The 18,321-nt window shown below is 46.8% G+C and overlaps 2 protein-coding genes across 3 annotated transcripts in view; one reads left to right on the plus strand and one right to left on the minus strand.

Annotated features, from left to right (window-relative positions):
* MTOR (mechanistic target of rapamycin kinase) overlaps positions 1-18,321 on the plus strand; it is a 116,198-nt gene that overhangs the window by 51,916 nt on the left and 45,961 nt on the right. The gene's annotated exons all lie outside the window — the stretch shown is intronic.
* On the minus strand, positions 424-6,684 carry ANGPTL7 (angiopoietin like 7). The gene is made up of 5 exons (XM_015238744.3): positions 5,890-6,684; positions 3,361-3,461; positions 2,605-2,799; positions 1,730-1,928; positions 424-1,506 (listed from the first exon to the last, which is right to left on the minus strand). The coding sequence occupies exons 1-5, from the start codon at positions 6,257-6,259 to the stop codon at positions 1,337-1,339; spliced, it is 1,035 nt and encodes a 344-aa protein (XP_015094230.1). The 5' UTR covers positions 6,260-6,684; the 3' UTR covers positions 424-1,336.

Below are 18,321 nucleotides of genomic sequence, written 5' to 3' on the forward strand. Positions count from 1 at the left end.
TATATGTTAGTTTGCTCAAGTGGAGAGTAGGAGTGTTGGTTTGCAAAGTATTTTGAAGCCAAGTGGTGGCACTGGCCACTGTGGGGGCTGGGTGGATAGTCCAGGATCTGACCTCTGCCAGTGGCTGCCGTGGCCCTTTTTGTCCCTCACTTTCTCGTTTTTGACTTCCTGTCCCTCTCTTGGCTTCCCTGAAGACTGCTAAAACACTTAGAGTCTCTTTGTCACTGCTTACTCTCTGATTTTTCACTTAAAGCTTTTCACCACTCACTTATAGACAGGGATGTGAAGTGGTAATAGGAACATTTTTAAAGGAACAAGTTTTAAAAGTTTGTTGTAGAAGGAAAAAGAGTGGTAATAGGAACATTTTTAAAGGAACAAGTTTTAAAAGTTTGTTGTAGAAGGAAAAAGAAACTTTGCACATTTAAAACAAACTACAATATTTTATTTTCACGAAGCAGGATGCTTATGTACAGCATGAATTATTAACCATAGTGCCATTTACCTTCCTGTTTCAGCCATTTTTTGTAGCCAAGATTAAAGAGGAAGCTCTTTGAGCCCTTTTCTTACAAAGTAAATAAAAATAGATATATCTGTATTGACTAAATATTTTAAGGCAGTTTTGTGCAAGCGTCCACAAGGGAGTTATCTTCACCGTCCGTTGGAGCTGCTGCCTCTACTAGACCCACTTCCTGCCGCTCAGCGCTGCACCCTATTGAGGCCGAGGAGTGGGGGGGGGTGCTCAGAGCCCAATTGCAAGGCCTAGTGCCCGAGAGTTTCCTCCAATCACTTCCAACCTGGGTCTGTTTACCTCCAGCAGAACAGTTTTTGTCTTTAAAAAAAGTATAGACTGAAGGCAATTTCATTGGCTTTAAAAATACAATCTCCCTTTCTCTACCACCCTCTTCCACTCCTTTCTCTCATACCCAAGGGAATCGAAATAATATGGTTCTTTTTAGCAAAGGGATGTTTTTCTGCCCTCAAATAACCTAGGCCCTAGAGAAAATGGGTAAAGTGATCTCACAAGTATTTTTCTTTCACAGAAAAAGCCTGTGGGAAAGAGAGGCTGCTGCAGTGCAGGGATCACAGGCAGAAAGCCCACTCAGCCAGCCCCTGAGAGGATGTATCTGGACCCACTGTGTTTAAATACTTCCTCCCACTTCCTGTAACATCCTTCGCGCATCATTTTTTTGTCCTCCTGAGAGACTTGCTCTCCGTTGGAGATGATAGGCCATTTTCCGTCCCTCCCCTTTCTCGACCCCCTTCCTCTCCTTCCCTGCCCTTTCCCAGCCTCCGTTTGTCTCCATTCCTCCAGCCCTGCTCCGCAGCAGGCTTCTTTTTACGGCTGGAAGTCTTCTGGACGGATTTTCATCTCCACCCTTTTGAGGGAGTAGCTGGCCCCATGCCAGCCATACCAGGTGATGCCATCCAGGTGCTTGTTGTGCTGTCCGAGGCGGTAGTAAACGCCATTGAGGTTGGAGTCTGTGCAGCAGTTGTACCAGTACCCACCTAGCACAAGAAACAGATCAGTGCTAGCATGGCCTCGGGAACAGAGAGACTAGGCAGCAGGGATTTGTGCTGTTTTTTGAGCAGTACCTAAGCCAGTAGAGCCAGTATCAAAAAGGAGTACCAGAGCCATAATACCAGCTGTGCAATTATAAATTCACACTTTCTCCTCAAGTGGGGCTGTGGTCCTGCACCCGAACCCCCTGCTCCCAACCCCAGATCTCACCTTTCCGGAGCTGGGCACACTTGTCTAAGCAGTTGTCATTGTCCTTGTCCTTGGTGCTGAAGGCTGTGTTGTTATGATAGATGAGGGCGTCATTCCCCACATTGCCACTGTAGTTCCCCAGGAAGAGGCGGTAACTGTTCAGCTCGTTGCCCAAAACGAAGTGGCTGTACTCGGCGTAGCGCTTGTTGCCCTCCCAGTCCTGTCAGGGGAGGCAGAGCCTTAGAAAAACTGCAGCAGGGCCTTGTTTCATGCTATCCTGCAGCACGTCTCTCTCTCCAGCTGCAGCCATTTATTTTTTAACTGCTGGGAATCTAGTAAGACTTTATTACTTGTTTACCTCTAGTTTAACACACTAACCTGGGAATCAGAAAACAAGGGTCCTAGATCAGACTTCTTTCCTGAGTCACCGTATGGCCTGATTAGTCTCTCGTTCTCTTCCCCTTCACATCCCTGTCTATAAGGTGTAGGTGTGTGTTTTGCTGTATCCCACCCTGAGATGTCCTAGGAGGAACTTGAGGATATAGTGATGCTTCAGGGCCTTCGATGAGGGTCACCAACCAGGATCAGTAAGGTTTGTTCATAGACAGCCTCATCCCCCAGGCCAGGGCAGGGACCACGGTGTCTCAGCCCAGCTGACTGTTAGATTCCTCTGCTCTGGTCTGAGTCTGGCCTCTTCTTGTGTACCTATGCCTCACTTTTGTGAAAAATAGGAAAAAACCTCGTTTTCTTCAGCTGTAACTACAACCTGCAGGAGAACCATCACAATAAATATACCAGCCTCTGGTAAATAAGAGTAGGAGTGACACCCCCAGAATTGTGCACTATTGTGCGTGGCGGCCCTGGTCCTGTCATGGGGACCCAGGCCTCGTGCTCACCTCCATCTCCACACGTAGCCGGGTTGGCCGCCTGGAAAGCCGGTGAATGTGTTCATTCCCCAACCAGAAGTCCCCACGGATGCTGCCAAAGCCCTGCTTATACTGCTTCCAGTCCCGGTAGAAGGAGACAAGGCCACTCTTTCGTCTCTGAATGGTGGTCCAGCCGCCACCTGAAGTCTCCATGTCACAGAACACCTGGAGCAGAGAGGATGCTCTGGTCAGGACCTGCCGAGGCTGGCAGCACAAGCGGGAGGGCGCCTGCCCACCTTCCTTCTGTGCCTACGGAGCCAGTGGACGTACACACTCTGCGGTCACGCTGGCTTGCGGGCAGGCTGGGGGTGTCCTGAGGAAGATCCAAACTGAGGATGAGAGCGAGTGCACATCGAGTTTGAAGGGAAATAATTCAGGTACTTCTGATCCGCTCCTTCCATGTTCCCTCTTTTCTCCTCCCATAAAGAGTAACTGCTGTAGGACATGGCAAGGGATTTCAGCGAGTTAGGAGGTGGTGATCGCATATCTAACTGTGCTGGAAGGTTTGGTGTTTGGTTGAAAATGATTTGAAGGGGCAAAACAGATGCCTAGATTTTTTTTCCCCCGTAAATTGAGTGTCTGTTTACCAGCTCTCTGGTATTTGGTGTGTGTGCTTCTCTGTCTTGAGTTTCCCTCTTTAGCCTGTGACTAGCCCTGTTGTACCCCGCCTTTGGGGGTGTGGAAGACAGATGACAAAACATGGGCAAGGGGCTGCGAGGACCTCACCTCCAGCTCAGGGCTGCCCAGGAAGTCATCGGGAGGAAGCTTATACACTCCAGAGATGCGGTAGTTCTTCTGGTACAGGGATGAGCAGTCATAGATGGCATCTGCAAAAGGAGCAAACCATGGGGGTGAGCGCCCAAACCCAGGGGCTCCACAGCTGGCCAGCATCCCTGCTACACCTAAGCTGAAAGTTTAAAGACGGAGGCTTCATTTCTACCGTGAAATTTACGTGAGTGTTCATTACCAGGCAGTGTCTGGATTTGGGAGAGGTGGGCATCAGGAGACCAAGAAGGGGTATGTTTTGGCTTCACTGGTGGTGCGGCTGAGAGGTAGGGAAGCCCTTCACCTGGTTAGCACAATGGTACAGTCAAACAGGTGGTTTCAGGTTTGCTCTGAAATAAATTATCCTGCTGTAGTTCTAGGACATGAATTCTGGAAACGTTACAGTGTGTGAGGGCCACTAACAGATGCTCCTGTTTAATGGATTCAACTTCTGGGACAGCCAGCTTCTGTTCCCAGATAAGTCATGGGTTCTCATAGGGCTGGTTTTATTGTCATTTCTCAGTTGGTTGGTTTGTTTTTCAGAGGTAATGGCTGTTGTCTACTAGGACCCTAATTAACCGAGATCTCTAATTTTCTCTTTTCCCCCTTAATCTAATACTGCCAGACAAATGAAAAGGCAAACACCCTGAGTAACCCATGGAGGCCTTCCCCTGGCACTGTTATTAAAACAGGGAAATGAGAGCTTTGGGCAGGCTGGCTTTCACTCTGGGGTTGATTTTAGTGTTTCCTCAGCTGCCCTGGGGGCTGGTGCTTCATGGCAGATTTTGTCTCCCTATTCTAAATATCAGAGCGTTCCTGGTGGGGAAGGGGGCAGCCTTTCCTGATAGGATTCTGAGGGCAGGAACTCTCACATTTCCAGGAAATGCCTCCTGCCCTCTGTGTCTTGGGATTCTTTTCTTGGTGACTACTGCTCTGGTCGAGAAGGGCACACCGTTGGCAGATGGTACACTTCCACTATGGGAATTGTTCGAGGCAGAGCACGTTGGGGAGGGCAAAATGAGACCCTTGTCTTGGCCCTCAGAGTTCTTCACTTCCTGTGACTGAGGAAAGTATCAACTTCCTGCTTTCTCCAAGGGGCTGGCTACTTCCAGAGTATAAATGTGACCCAACATCTAGTAATAGAGAAGGAAATAGGGAATGATGACCTTGGCATGAAGAGTCAGAGGCCGAGCCGGAGAGCTGCATTTGACTCCGCAAACCTGCCTACTGGGAGATGAGAACATCTCCTGTTTGCAGGAGCAGAGGTGGCACAGGTCACATTCCTCTGTCTGGCCTGGTCCTCTGCATGTCTGGTTTCATCTCTCAGACCAAATCCAGACTTAGTTGTCTGGCAAATGGCCTGAGAATACCTTTCTAGTCCCAAACTGAGGGTCAGGCAGTACATGCTTAGAGAGTAATTTACACACATGTTGGTTTAGGTAACAACATTTTTAAGGTTCATTTTTTATATTTAAACTTTTTCTTCATTTAAACTGAGGATGACCAGTGATTTACTCTGTTCTTTGTTCTTGGCTTGGTTTATAATATGACCAAAAAGTTGGAGGTTTCTTTAAGTTTTTATATCAGCAGTAACTGACACATCTATGGGGTATGCTCCTTTCAACTAATAATTTCCTGATAATTTCAGAAAGCCAGATTTCCCTCTGAGCAATAAATTCACCTTGGTCTGTTCAAGCCAGGCCAATTAGAAACTGGAAGTTGTTTTGTAAAAGAAAACATTAAATGTATCTTATTTTTGGTCTACTAAAAATCCAAATTCCAGCATTATATTTTCTTATTTCCTGAATTATAGGGGAGAGTTTTATCTGAGATCATGGGGAAAAATAGAAATATCAGAATTGGGGAACCTTGAGGAGCCAGTCCTTTTCTGAACATGAAGGAATTCTTCAGATGGCCCTGGGCAGTGTCTGGGCACTTAATTTTGAGCCAGTGAGAAGAGTTAGATTTAGAGAGAGGACACAGAATTCCATTAATGCCCATTCCATTAAATCACAGGGACCCAAGAGAACTGTTTGTGGGGAAAACTTTGCTTCTAGAGATGTTACAATGTTGGTGTTCATTCCTGTTTCCTTAGTACTGAAGCTACAGCCTGTCGGCTCTGGATAAGGAAGTGAACTAATCAGGAAGACTTGAACCCTCTTTCTAAGACTTACTGTGTGACTTTGAGCAAACCACATGATCTCTCTGTGCTCCAAGATGGTAATTCATACCTTCAATACGATGAAACATTGTAGGAATGAAAGAGACCTGGGTAAATTTACAGAACATTAGAAATCAACAGAAATACTTTGTAAGCTTTTGCTAAAGAGAAAATAGAGCTGGTGGCATGTACCCGAGAAAGTAAACCCTACAAGAACTGCCAGTGATTGTTCTGACGACCACGTAACCTAGAAGCACCACTGCAGGCAGGAGACTCCCGGCTGTTGGAGGGGGAGGATGGTGAGCAGTGTGAGGACACGTCCTCCTTACCTGCCGAGGTCTGGGTGACAGTCTGCGCTGCCTGCAGCTGCATGATGTCGATCTGGTTGTTCATCTCAGAGAACTTGCTCTCGGCATCTGTGAGCCGCGACTCCATGCGCTTGGAAGTGCTCTCCAGCTCCATCACCTGCATGACCACGCTGACCCAGTCCCTCTCCTGCTTCTTGCCCAGGTCGCTCAGCAGACTGCTTAGGTTGGCAATTTGGGCCTTGAGCTCCTTCACCTCTTCACAGCAGGAGGCCACTGTGAGCTCTGCAGGTGTCTTGCGCTTAGCGGGCTTCTGTGGCCACACTGGGTGGCTGACAAAGGCCACGATGAAAATGCAGAGCCAGGCCACGGCTGAGAGAGACTTTTTCAGCATCTTTCGTGGCCCTGGGTGAGGAAGGATCTTCCTTTGGGGGAATCTGGATATGTCCGGCTGAGGCTTGCAAAGCTGCCGCAGATTCTAACCTATCACTTTCACTCTTGATGGACTTCCCACTTTGTTTTATCTCTCTCCTTGCTCTCTCTTAGCCTTTCTCAAAACTTGAGTTTCTGAAAGTGCAGCTTAATTGGGCATCCTATGTCTTTCCTTCCCAAGTCTGAATGCTCTGCAAACTCAGCATCTTAAATATTGTTTGCTGCCTGCACCTCCACCCCCACCATGGTCGTGCATGGTGCCTTAGCCCCTCCCAGCTCATCTGGGAGGGTCAGGTGCCTGTTGGGTGAAGTCAGCGTAAACTTAGGCCAGAGAAGGGGAGGAGAGAGACAGGGGTGAGTCTTTCTTTCCTTGCCTGCACAGTCTCTGGGCTGAGACAAGAGGACTGAATTTGTGTTTCCAGTTTCGCCTATTAGATTGTGCCCCTGCCAGCCACTGGCTCAGCTCTATCAGCAAGCAGGGCAGGGCCAGAAGAATTTCCACATTCCATTCTGAAGGTTATATAACCATGGGGTGAGCATAAGGTAGGCGAAGAGAGTTGGGAATAAGAGTCGCCACTCACCCAGGGAGACCTGTTAATGCAATCCATGCTGTTTATGCGAGGAGCTAGTATGTTTTGGCATCCTTCTGCGTATGCTTTTAACAAGGCTGGTTATTCCTTTCTCTGATCATCATTCAGTGTTTTACAAAACCCTCTTTCAGCCTGGATCTAACGCCGTCTTATATTTGAAAATTTCCAACTTAGCAAAGCTTTAGAATTGAAAGGATAGAGTAAATCTCATAGGAAGCAAAAAAAGACTTCGTAGTTTGTACCCACAGGATTTGCCCAGTTGTTTTTCTTTTTACATACTTTCTCCTTCGGTAAAGAGTAAGCCAGTACTAGCCTCTCACACTTGACATTTGGCAAGGGGGTGTCAGTGATGGCAGCAGGGGGAAAATGCAGGTCTTGGTCCTGGGATGAGTGCCCACACGGCCATCGGTCCTCAGGCAGAACAAAGAACAGGCCCAGCCGTGGCCCATGGTTCTAAACTTGGGAAGTATGGTAAAACATAGAGGAAAGAATCCCCGTTGCCTGATAAGCCTTATCTAGAGTCTCATTTCCTTTTCTCAATGGAATACGGTTTGTAAATTTAAAATTATTCTCTAGGGGGAGAGTATAGCTCAAGTGGTAGAGTTCCTGCTTAGCATACACGAGGTCCTGGGTTCAGTCCCCAGTACCTCCATTAAAAAAATAAATAAGTAAATAAACCTGAGTACCTCCCTTTCCCCAAAACAAACAAGCAGAAAACTAAAAAACTAAAATTATTCTCTATACATGATATGTATCCCTGAAAATAGGCATGTTGTGATTTTTCATGTACTGCATTTAAAGGACATTATTCCTTTGAAAAGAAATGTGGGAAAAAACTTGGTTTTCAGCAAACCTTAAATCCTTAAAATGAGCTTTTCACTAAGAATGTAAGCACAGGGCCTGTGTCCTTACACAGTAACTGTCTTTGGAACATACCCTTGCCGTTCCCCTGTTGTGGAGTCTCTGAGGCAGCTCAGGAACGTTGCTGTTCTCTGTAGGTCCTCCTCACACAAGCCTGATGCCTGGCAGCCCTCCTTCTCGCCGCAACCCCTGGCCCTTTTCCAGCCCGAGCTTCTGCTTCTCAAAGTCATTTCTGCTCAGGCAGCTGGAGTCACCAAACACTGTCTTTTCCTGTAAATCAAAAAGCAGCAGTAGATCAGGTAAATCAAGGTTTGTTCTCTCACCTCCTCATCTTCTTTGCCTCCTTAGGAGTGAGGATGTTGCTGGCAACCTGTACCAACTTGTCATTCTGCTCCAGAGTCTGTTTAGGACAGGCACTATCAGTCAGTCCCCGCTCTCTCTTTGCAACTGTCGAGTCCAGCTGGGCACTGCAGTCTGAGCTCGCAGGGTTCACGTCACTCACGTGAACCTCGCCCCGATTGGCCACATTCTACAGGGGGCATTTAGCAGGGCCTTTAAATTCCACATGGATCTTCAAGATGATCTCCTAGCCATCAGATGACACTGAGCTTAAACGTGTGCCACAGAAGTGCCATGTGACACAGTCACATACAGTGTGACACATGAACCGTGCTGCCTTGGAGCTCCACGGAGCAGCATGGTAGAGGACATCATGAAACATGGCGCTCTGTGGACTCCCAGCTGGCTTTCTGTTTGTTCTCCCCAGGAGCCACTTTCCCTGCCCAAACAGAAAAACGTTATGAATAGGATTTCATAACTGGGCAGAAAATGAATCAGTCATTCATATTTGCAACCTGTGTAGCAGTCCTTTCCAGGAAAGGTAGGAAGGGGTTCCTAAGTTTGGACCAGATGCATCTAGCTTTTAGCACGAGTGCCTACTCTCTAGCATTTGTTTTCTGGAAACTTATATCTAACATAAGGCTTAAGTTGGAGACAGAAACTTTTTTCATTTGAAGATTTTCTCAGATTGCCTCAGCTGTCCAAATCTCAATACCCGCTCCCCAATCTTGAGAAAAATAGCTAATTAAGAGTACAGCTCATGCCAGATTATCTACCCTCCAAAATATCCACAACCCGAGGTATGTCCTAGATTCTGAATTTCTAAAAGTTGGAAAAATAAGCCCTTGTTTTGAGTACAGCTAAGCCAGTAGAGAAAACCAGGACGAATGTGGAGGCCTAGAGCAGTGTTCCCTTCTCTGAGAGCCTTCTAATCCCTCGTCTGCCCTTCAGTGAACAAAGTGCCCATAACAATGGGAGTTAATTGAGAAAATATGGAAAACCTAGGTTGGACACCTTACAGTTTTTCCTTTTCTCCATTTTGCTGGTGGTGAAAGAGGGTCAGCTTGGTGCTCCTGGGAAAGACGCTTCTGAAAAGACAGCGTATGTTCTTAATGAGAAAAGCCAGTGAGCTTTTGCTTCACAGTCTGGGCTGCTCTGCTGTGGGCTGGCACCAAGGATTGGAGGCATCCAAGCAGCCTGGGGGCTCCAGAGCAGAGAAGGGCCTAGCGGTGGTCCCTGCTACCCCAGTGGGGGCGTCATGTCTCATTTTCTTGAAAATGTCCCTATTGGAGAGATTCCTCATTTTCCAGTGTATTCCTGCCCCTGCCTACCCTTACTTCATGCTTTCAGGACTGGTGAGGGAGAGACAGCTGCCCTCAGTGACAGGCTCTCAGTTTGTGGAATGAATACATCTCAGAACCTGCCTTGTTATTAGTTTAATTGTGTGCTTCGTGGTCATATTTTACTTCTTCTGAAGTCTTCTAATGTGTCACGGCTGGCCTTCCTATATATGGACATTTACTCCCTGACCCTTCTACTGCTCAGTCCTATTTCTATCTGCTGCAAGCCCAAGTCCATCACAGCAGGCATTTCCACCTCTTCCACAAGCCTTCTACTTCACCACTTCTGCCAAAGAGTGCGTCCTGGGCTTATTAGACACCTCCTTTCAGAGTCTATGGTTTAATTATAGCACCTGGCAAAACACTCTGTCCCTGATCCCTCTTAGGAACCTGTAGCAACGTCTGCTCTGCTAGCCACCATGCAAGTTGCAGAGCAGTGGCAATGCCAGCCCCGCCTCCGGTGCCTGCAGTCTAGTGGCGAGGCAGACAGCTGACCTCAGGGCGGTGTGACAGGTTGGGGTGGGGGACACTGCAGAGGAGCAGTGCCCAACCCAGCTAAGGTTCTAGAAGGCCTCCCAAGTGATAGCCAGGTTTTTTGTTTGTTTGTTTTGTTTTGTTTTAATGAGGAAGTAGCCAAAGTGGAAGAGGGCATTCTGAGCAAAGGTGCAGGTGTATGAAAAACCTGGGCTTATAAAACATAAGTAGCAAGTGAGCACAGGAGTCAAGAAGGAAGTGGAGGGGCGGCAGGAACTAAAGCAGAGGAGTGGCGGGGAGCTGGGCCTAAGGGACCTTATGAATCTGGATTACTCAAGAGACAGAGCCTGGGGGGAAGGAATCCAAGAAGCTTTTACCTCTTGCTTTATTTTCTTGAGTCTTACCAGGAAAGTGGCTCTTCATATTGCCAAACAAGATTTTTAACTGGAAGTGGGTGGCTTAGAACATTAGAATTTCTTAAAATTGTACTGCATTCATATTAAATACTCTGAAGGGGTCACCTGGTTTGAGATTAAGGAGGCAGTATATGAAGGACTTTACTTAGGTCTAGAATCAGAGAAATCTGGGATCCAGGCACTTCCCATCACTTGATATTTGTATCACCCTGAGCAAATTAATTAACTTTTCTGAGATTACCAATCTGTGAAATGGGGATAAAAATCATACTACTTCACTTAATAGGATTTTTGTGAGGGTTAAATTAAGTATAGCAAAAGATTGAAAATAGCTAAGGCATTTTTGAATAAGAAAAACAAATTTGGAGAAACTACCCTACTAGAAATCAAGATTTATCCCAAAGCTAAAGTAAGTAAGTAAGGCCATGCAGTATTAGCACAAGGACAGCAAATGGAGCAGGACGCAGTGTCCAGAGACAGACCCACGCGTTCATGGACACTTGATCATGACAAGGTAGCACCACAGAACAATGAGGAAAAGACAGTTGTTACAGTAAGTTCTGCGGGGTCAGCTAGGTAGCCTTATGGCAGGTAAAGCTCTTGACCCTTACCTCATACCACACACAAAACCTCAAGTCCAGGAGATTTAAATTCTAAATCTGAAAACAATAAGGCTTCTAGAAGATACATAGGAGATTATCTCCAGCATCTTGGGATAAGCAAAGATTTCTTAAACAAGATTCAAAAACTGCTGACCATAAAGGAAAACACTACCAAATGCAATAAAAGGAGTCATTTCTTTTCGTTGGAAAATACCATGAAGAGAGTGAGAAGGCAAGAAGACATCTCCAATACATAGCTCTGTGTATACTGTATCAGGGTATATATAGAACTCTTATCAAACAAACAGAAGAAATAGCTGATTAAAAGACTGGCAAGAGATGTGAACAGGCACTTATTTCACAAAAGACTGTAACCAAAAGGCCAATCAATACATGAATAACTTCTCAAGCTCAATAGTCATTTATGGAAACTCAGATTTAAACTGTAAGATGCACCTTACACACCGACTAAAATGGAGGACTGAAAGGGAAAACACTGAAAATACCAAGTGTTGACAAAGATGTGGAGCAAAAAAATTAAAAATTAAAAAAACATGTGGAGCAACTGGGATTTTCCTGCCCTTCTGATAAAGATGTAAATTGGTAAAAAACAAACAAACAAACAAAAAATACCACCTTGGAGGGCAGTTTGTCAGTATCTCCTGAAGCTGAATGTGCCCTGTAACCCAGCAATTCTGCATCTAGGTTTGCTCCCAACAGAAACGCAAGCTCACGTGCACCAGAGACACATACAGGGATGTTTGTGGTGACACTACTTACCGTAGCCCCAAACTGAAAACAACCTAAACCCCCATTGACAGCAAGACAGATAAAGTGTGGTATGTTCACACAGTGACATACTATTCAGCAATAAAAAGAAAAACTACCGTGGCGTGCCGTAACATGGAGTGTCTCACACAAACATAATGCTGCGTGGTTCTGTCGAGCTTAAACCCTGGTGAGACTAGTCAGTTGTGTCAGAAGTCAGATGGTTGGTACCTCCGGGGATGAGGAAGGAGGCCATGACTTATTTTAGAGACTTGGGCACTGCTGGGATGCTTGCAGTGTGTCATGCTCTGTTTCTTGGTCTGGGTGGTAGTTGCAAGGGTATCTTCACTTTGTGATAATTTATCAAGCTGAACACTTAGGTGTATACTTCCCTGTGTGTGTATATATATGTTACACTTCAACCAAGAAGTTTTCTTAAAACTAGGTAATGTGCATAAAACACTTTGAATTGTGTCTGACACTTAGTCCGTATCCAGCAAATACTCAGTAGTCGTATTTTGGTATGCCATTGTCATTCATCAGAAAAACCTTCCCTGCCCACTCGAATCTAAAATAAGTCCCGTGTGCTATTCTCCATCTCCGTGCTCTGTTCTCTTTGTGGTGTTGACCTCCACAGCGCTTATTTCCATCTGTTTTTTGTGTGTCTACTTCGCTGACCTGTAAGCTCTGCGAAAGCAAAGACCTTGCCTGTCTCTTCCACTATAGCAGTTCTGGCATCTAGCGTTCAGCACAAAGCCTGAGACAAAAGAGGTACTGCACTGGAACTTGTCAAATGAAAGAATGAATTCCCAACAGAAGGTTCTCTGCCCCTAAATAAGCATGTGTCATGAAGACGTAGGGTCTCTCCCTGTGGTCGTTGCCAGTGTTTTATCTCGGGAAGTTCTCCGTTGTAGGGCACTGCCTTGTCTCCTGCTTCGGCATTTTCCTCCGTAGACCTTCGTTATAGAGTCAAAGAAAGTGGGAACTGGAAGAGTTGAGATCATTTGGTTCAAACTTCTTTATTTTTTTTAAATTTATTTTATTATTTTTGGGGTTTTTTTCTGAGGGGGGAGGTAATTAGGTTTCTTTCTTTCTTTCTTTCTAGTGGAGGTACTGGGGATTGAACCCAGGACCTTGTGCATGCTAGGCATGCACTTTACCACTTGAGCTATATCCTCCTCCTAAACTTCTTTATTTTTAACGACTTGAGGTAGCATCCTTGTTGTATAATCACTCTGTATCCCTGAAAACCATCGATTTACATCTCACCCCTCTTTACTTATGAAGAAGATCAGTAAGAGGGCCACAGAGCATTTGGGGTAGGGTTCTGTCCCCCTGCTGTTTATTCTGGAGGCCTGTGTGAATGGTGTGTCCAGTGACTTCAACCCTCATTGGCCTGTCAGTGGACCCTCATCACAGCCCAAGTGGCCACATGCAGCAGCTGATGTTGAAAACAGAACAAAGAAAGTAACATCGTATCTCTGAGCAGCAGTGTTCCCCCATAATTAATCCAGGAACCTAGCAAATCTTGTCCGTCTCCAAAGGGGAGTCAAATGCCCTCACATTGCAGTCGCAGAAAATCTCTCTTAGCCAGAGATGAGACCCTGCTGGGCACAGGGCAAGATCGCAAGTCTGCGCCCAGTCGTCCTTGGACTGCGGGGCCTCCCTTCAGCCTGGGCTTTTGCTGCCCTGACTTAGGCAGCACTAGCAGGAAAGGGACTGTAATTCTTTGAGAATGTTAAAGAAATCGAGCCAGTTTGTGCCTGAGCAACCAAATAATGGTGAGGGTGACTGGGCTTTACATCCACAGGCAAGGGGCTAGAAGGACGAACAAACCCACTCTGTGTCTTAGTTCTAAACACGTGTTCCCAAGGTATCACTGTTACGTTGCTTGGAAATCTAAAGCCAGCTTCTACAGTTCTTCCTGGCTTCCAGAAAAGGTACAGTCTTGTTCTTTTCCCGCATCTCTGCTGGAAGGAAAAACACTCCATCCAGAGGGGTGAGGATTTGCTCAAAGCTCCTCACTTCTTGGTAAAAACACATTCCAAACCTCTGGGCTCATGGTCTCTTCAAAAGTGCTAGTGTGCCTCTAGGAACCTGTACCCCTTGTAGAAAAGCTCTAAGCAGCAAAGAGTGGGCGGGTGGAGGAAAACCCTGTGCAGCCAGAGTACAAGCACAGATTGTGTCTTTCTTTCTAGCCCTGTCTTTTTCTTTAACGCCCTTTTACATCCAGCCATGCCCAAGAGGCAAGTCTCTCACCAGTCACCAGTAGAGTGTAAATTTATTTCTGGCCACTCTGAAGGCTTCTTGCAGGTCCACTTTACAACAGCTTGCCTCTGTACAGCCCCCAAGGAAAGCCGCTTTTTAGTGCAGGAAGCTAGCCATCACTGAGGAGCTGTACAATGGGAAGAGTCCTGAGGTTTCTCCCAAAGCTGACCAAAAGGGCACAGGGCCTTTCATTGCAGCCCAAGACCATTCTGAAGGGTGCAGCTTGCTGTAGGTCAGTAGTACACCTCTGTTCTTGCACTGTGTCTAGCTCATCGTGGATGACTGGAGATTTAATGGGACCACTCAGATGGTGGGTTAGCGAAGCTGCTTCTGATTTTTATGTACCAATATGGTGAGGGGATGGACTGCTGGCAATCAAACTGTGTCGTGGTGCTGTGAAACTTTGAATCGTAAGCTGTATCTGATTTCAGACATGTTAAAGTGTGAAGAAAGTGAGCATCTTAGAACTGATGAAATACAGTAGGTGTCCCATGGCCATCTCTGACACAGTCTGTCCCAGTGACAATGAAGGTATCAGTGCTGGCACCATTAGTCTCTCAGAATTCTTTTGGACATCTCATTGGCATGAATCTTAGTAATTCAGTTGTAGTGTGTCATGGTCCTCTTCTGTCAGCTTTTCCTTACTGAGAAGGAAGGCATATTGTTTCCTTCTCCTCATCCCAGGACAGGCATCAGTATTTCTACAATGTGGCCTAACTCCTTACTGGAATAGAAGGCCTGCTCACATCTGCTCACACAATTATAAGTTGTAGAGAGTTCAAAGCTGCCAAGTCACTGGATGCCAGCTCACTTAATTTTTGTTTCCCAACTTCATCCGTATAATAGACTGAGTCAGAGTTCTTGGACGCTGCCGAAGCTAGGAAATCAGGATTTTTCCCAAAATATCAACTCTACTTTGAGTCAGGGTAGTTGAAAATCAGCTCTGGGTTCAGTCTGTCAGCCCTCCCCGCTTTGTTCCTTCCCGCCTTCCTTTCCCTGACAGCTGCTGCTTCCTGATCGTCCCTCCCAGAGATCTTCATTTCACTCTGGATATGAAGATGCAGAATGGAGGAGAAAAACCTCCAGGCATCACCAGAAAAGGAGCAGTGCTCATTGTTGTAGAAGAAAAAGATAATGGCCAATTTGTCAAGAAGTGTTGACAAGAAAGATAAAGTTGGAAGTAATTAACTGGCTGACATGCTGGGAGTGATGCACCCGCCAGTGGCTCCCTAAATCAGCCAGAGCCTTGGAAGTGTGACAGCCATTCATCATTTTTACAGCACGCCTCTGACAGGCCCGTGGGTTGGAAGCCCGGCCAGCACAAACCGTGTGCTTTGACGCTCCGGGGCTGTGCGGCCTCTCAGCCTTACAAGGCTGGTGTTGCTGGGGCGCCCAGGCCCCGCATCCAGCCAGGAGGTGCCTGGGGCTGATGTGTGAAATGGGGCAGCTTGCCTGGTCATTGCTGAGCACTGTGTTCGTGCTCAGAAGGGCGCCCTGACTCCCAGAGCTGACCCTGCAGGCTTCTGCAGGACAGATCACTTACTGAGCACGAGTGGGCGCTCCTGCCACACTCCCAGTGCCCCGGACTGAACTGGTGCTGCTCTCCCCCGGCCACCAGGGTGCGCCCGTGAGACTGGTTACATAAACGTGGGGTCCGGCAGCAGGATGACAGTCTTTTGCAGCTGATAAAAGTTAATTATGAAGATTTTGGATCAAGTGGGAAATGCCTATGATATGTGAAAAAACAGAATACAAAATTAAGTGATCACTCTGGCTCGCCCTATGTATGCCATAAGTATTTATATAGAATATGCATAGGCAGAAGTAGTATTTTGGGAAGGTGATTATATTGTAGTGAACTTCCCTCCCCCAAATTTTTCTTAATTAAAAAAAAATCTATGCCTCCCCCATCACTTATGAAAAGATAGGATTTTTTTTTTTTTTTGTCTCTCCTTTCCCTAACCTATACAGATGTTAGCATTCTGGCTTTTTTATTCTCGAGCTCCTAAAGCAAGAAAGGAAAGTCTGACCTGCCTGACCCCGGGGTACTGTTTCATCACTTGACTCTGGCTTTAAGTGGGGAACTCTAAGGCCTGCCAGGCCCCTTTGCTTTCCCTACTATCTGTGTTTAAATCATCCCTCACCGCCTTTCTCCGCCTCATAGTTCAGATGTTCTCACATTGCCTTCTGTCTTCACTGCCATCCTGTCACTTTTAAGTCACCCTACTCAAAAAGAGACTCTCACATCCTCGAGCTCCTCGGTCCATCCTGCACCCAGAGTCCCAGGGTAACTGCCTGATGAAAACATCAGGCCCCCCAGCCCCAGATCTTCCTGGTGCTGACGGGAATCACGCTGTCTTGCTTTTAATCATATGTTGGGCGCAGTGCTAAGTCTTGGTGCCAGAAGAGGTGCCGGGGATGATCTGAAGCAGTTACCACTCTATGAGAGAAGTAAGAAACACTGCTTGATCCAGTGGTGAGGACCCGAAGCAGTGTCCACTTGGCCTCAGCTTAGCTGGTCAGGAGCTCTTCAGCCAGACCTGCCAAGGTCCCCTGTCAGCTGCATTGCATGTGTCACCAGCCCAGCAGCAAGGGAATTCAGAGAATTTCTACTTGACAGGGAACCAAATAAAATGCAGACCGTGGCCTGCACTAGAAATAGACAGGAGAAAAGGCCCAGAGCCATTTGGGAAGCAAGTGCATAATGTTCTCATAAATTCCTGCTGGGAGCACTAGGAAAGCCTGAGTGGTCCCCCAGATTGCCCGCAGATGCTCCTCGTTTGCCTGGCCTCCTGACTCGGGCTCGGGCTCGTGTTGGGTAATCCTGCCTCACTTCGCTCTTAAGAGCTGAAGGTCACCAGAGTGCCAAGGCTAAGGGATGAGGTCGATAGCCAAATGACCTTGGACTTGCTGCCTGTCCAGAAGCCTGCGGAGCAATGACTTAGGAAACAACAGAGTTCAGGTTTCTCTTCAGGTGGTAGGGGTGGCATTTGGATGCCAAGCCAGAGACTCTCCTGTTGGTTTGCTAAGGGGTCAGCAAACCTTGAGCAATTAGTCACTCATTCTTTCTTCAGTCTCATCCTCAGTGACACTGGTCACCACCTGCCTGTGAAAAGCACTGAGGAGAAACTCGAAGGGGAAAGTTGTGGGAAGGAAGCAGGCCCCGCTCCCAGCACCAGCTTCTCGGCCGTCATTCCTGGCAAGGAGCCGCCCAGGCAGTGGGAACCTCCTTCACATCTGGGTCCTTACTCAGCCTACCCCTTTTCCCTACATCTGGGAAGAGATTTTTGGATAGTGGAGAAAAGACGCTTGGTGTAGGCTGTTTGGTAGAGAAGGCATTGAGGCAATTTCTTATTCTTATTTGTTAATTCTGCTCAACTCTAGAAAGCATCTCCCTCAATTGTCCAGAATTTTCCCAGTTTCAAGCTCTTCAAGACAGCTTCCTTTAATAAAAATTAAATCTTAGGATGGAGGAGGGGAGGCGGGGAACGAATGAGTGACGATGTCTGAATAATTGCCTCTTCCTCTCTTGATATCCTAAGTCATTGTGTTTTCCTGTCTGGCTCTCCTCATTGTATTTCTAACACCAGGTTTATCTGTGGGCTCCGCATTTTATTCTATGGATAGAGAACTTCTGTTTGCTCTGTAGATTCACACTCCACAAGATCTCAACTGAGTGTTCTCACTGGAAAATGGAGTAGGGTACAAATACATCCCACACCCACGTTAAGACAGCAGCAGGATGGGGTCCACTAGCTTAGAAAGTCCTCGCATTGCAGCTGTCTTTTCCTCCTGGCCTCAGTGAGCAGAGAGAGTAGAGAGGAGCTCTGGTCCACCTGTCATTGCTGCACACTGTTGTCATGGGCACGTTAGTACCTATGCCTCCATCTCCCTAAACTCATTTATTAGCTGTCCCAGCGACAGTGAAGTCTGGTTTGGATCATTAAGCACTCCCCTGCTGTTGGGCTGGGGCTTTGAACAGTTTGCTCTTTATAAGCCTCCAGCATTAATAGGGAAAGACTCTGGGACACACAAGGGAGCGTTTACAGAACGGGCTGTAGAAAACTCCCAGCTGCCCCATAAAACAAGGGCACCTCATTAAGGGGGCCTGTGAGCAGAGGTGATTTCTGCACATGAGCCACACGTACAGCCTCCCAAAACCTCATCTGAATTTAAAAGGGGTATGTTTCACAGGACAGTCCTGTGTCACCCACGTAAGAAGGAGACTGGGGACTTAGTGACTGGGAACTGCCAAGTTTCCATGGAGGCTTATTTGAACATACATGTATTTGTTTTCATATTTTTTTCACCATAAGTTGCTGCAAGATATTGCATATAGTTCCCTGTGCTATACAGTATGAACTTG

The sequence above is a fragment of the Vicugna pacos genome, chromosome 13 (assembly GCF_048564905.1).
Source record: "Vicugna pacos chromosome 13, VicPac4, whole genome shotgun sequence".
NCBI classification, from domain to species: domain Eukaryota; kingdom Metazoa; phylum Chordata; class Mammalia; order Artiodactyla; family Camelidae; genus Vicugna; species Vicugna pacos.

Coding starts and splice junctions, on each gene's coding strand:
- ANGPTL7 (XM_015238744.3), bottom strand. CDS start 6,259: ATGCTGAAAAAGTCTCTCTCAGCCGTGGCCTGGCTCTGCATTTTCATC. Junction 1,929..2,604: donor GGCTACGTGTGGAGATGGAG/GTGAGCACGAGG, acceptor CTCCCCTGACAG/GACTGGGAGGGCAACAAGCG. Junction 1,507..1,729: donor GTGTGCCCAGCTCCGGAAAG/GTGAGATCTGGG, acceptor TTCTTGTGCTAG/GTGGGTACTGGTACAACTGC.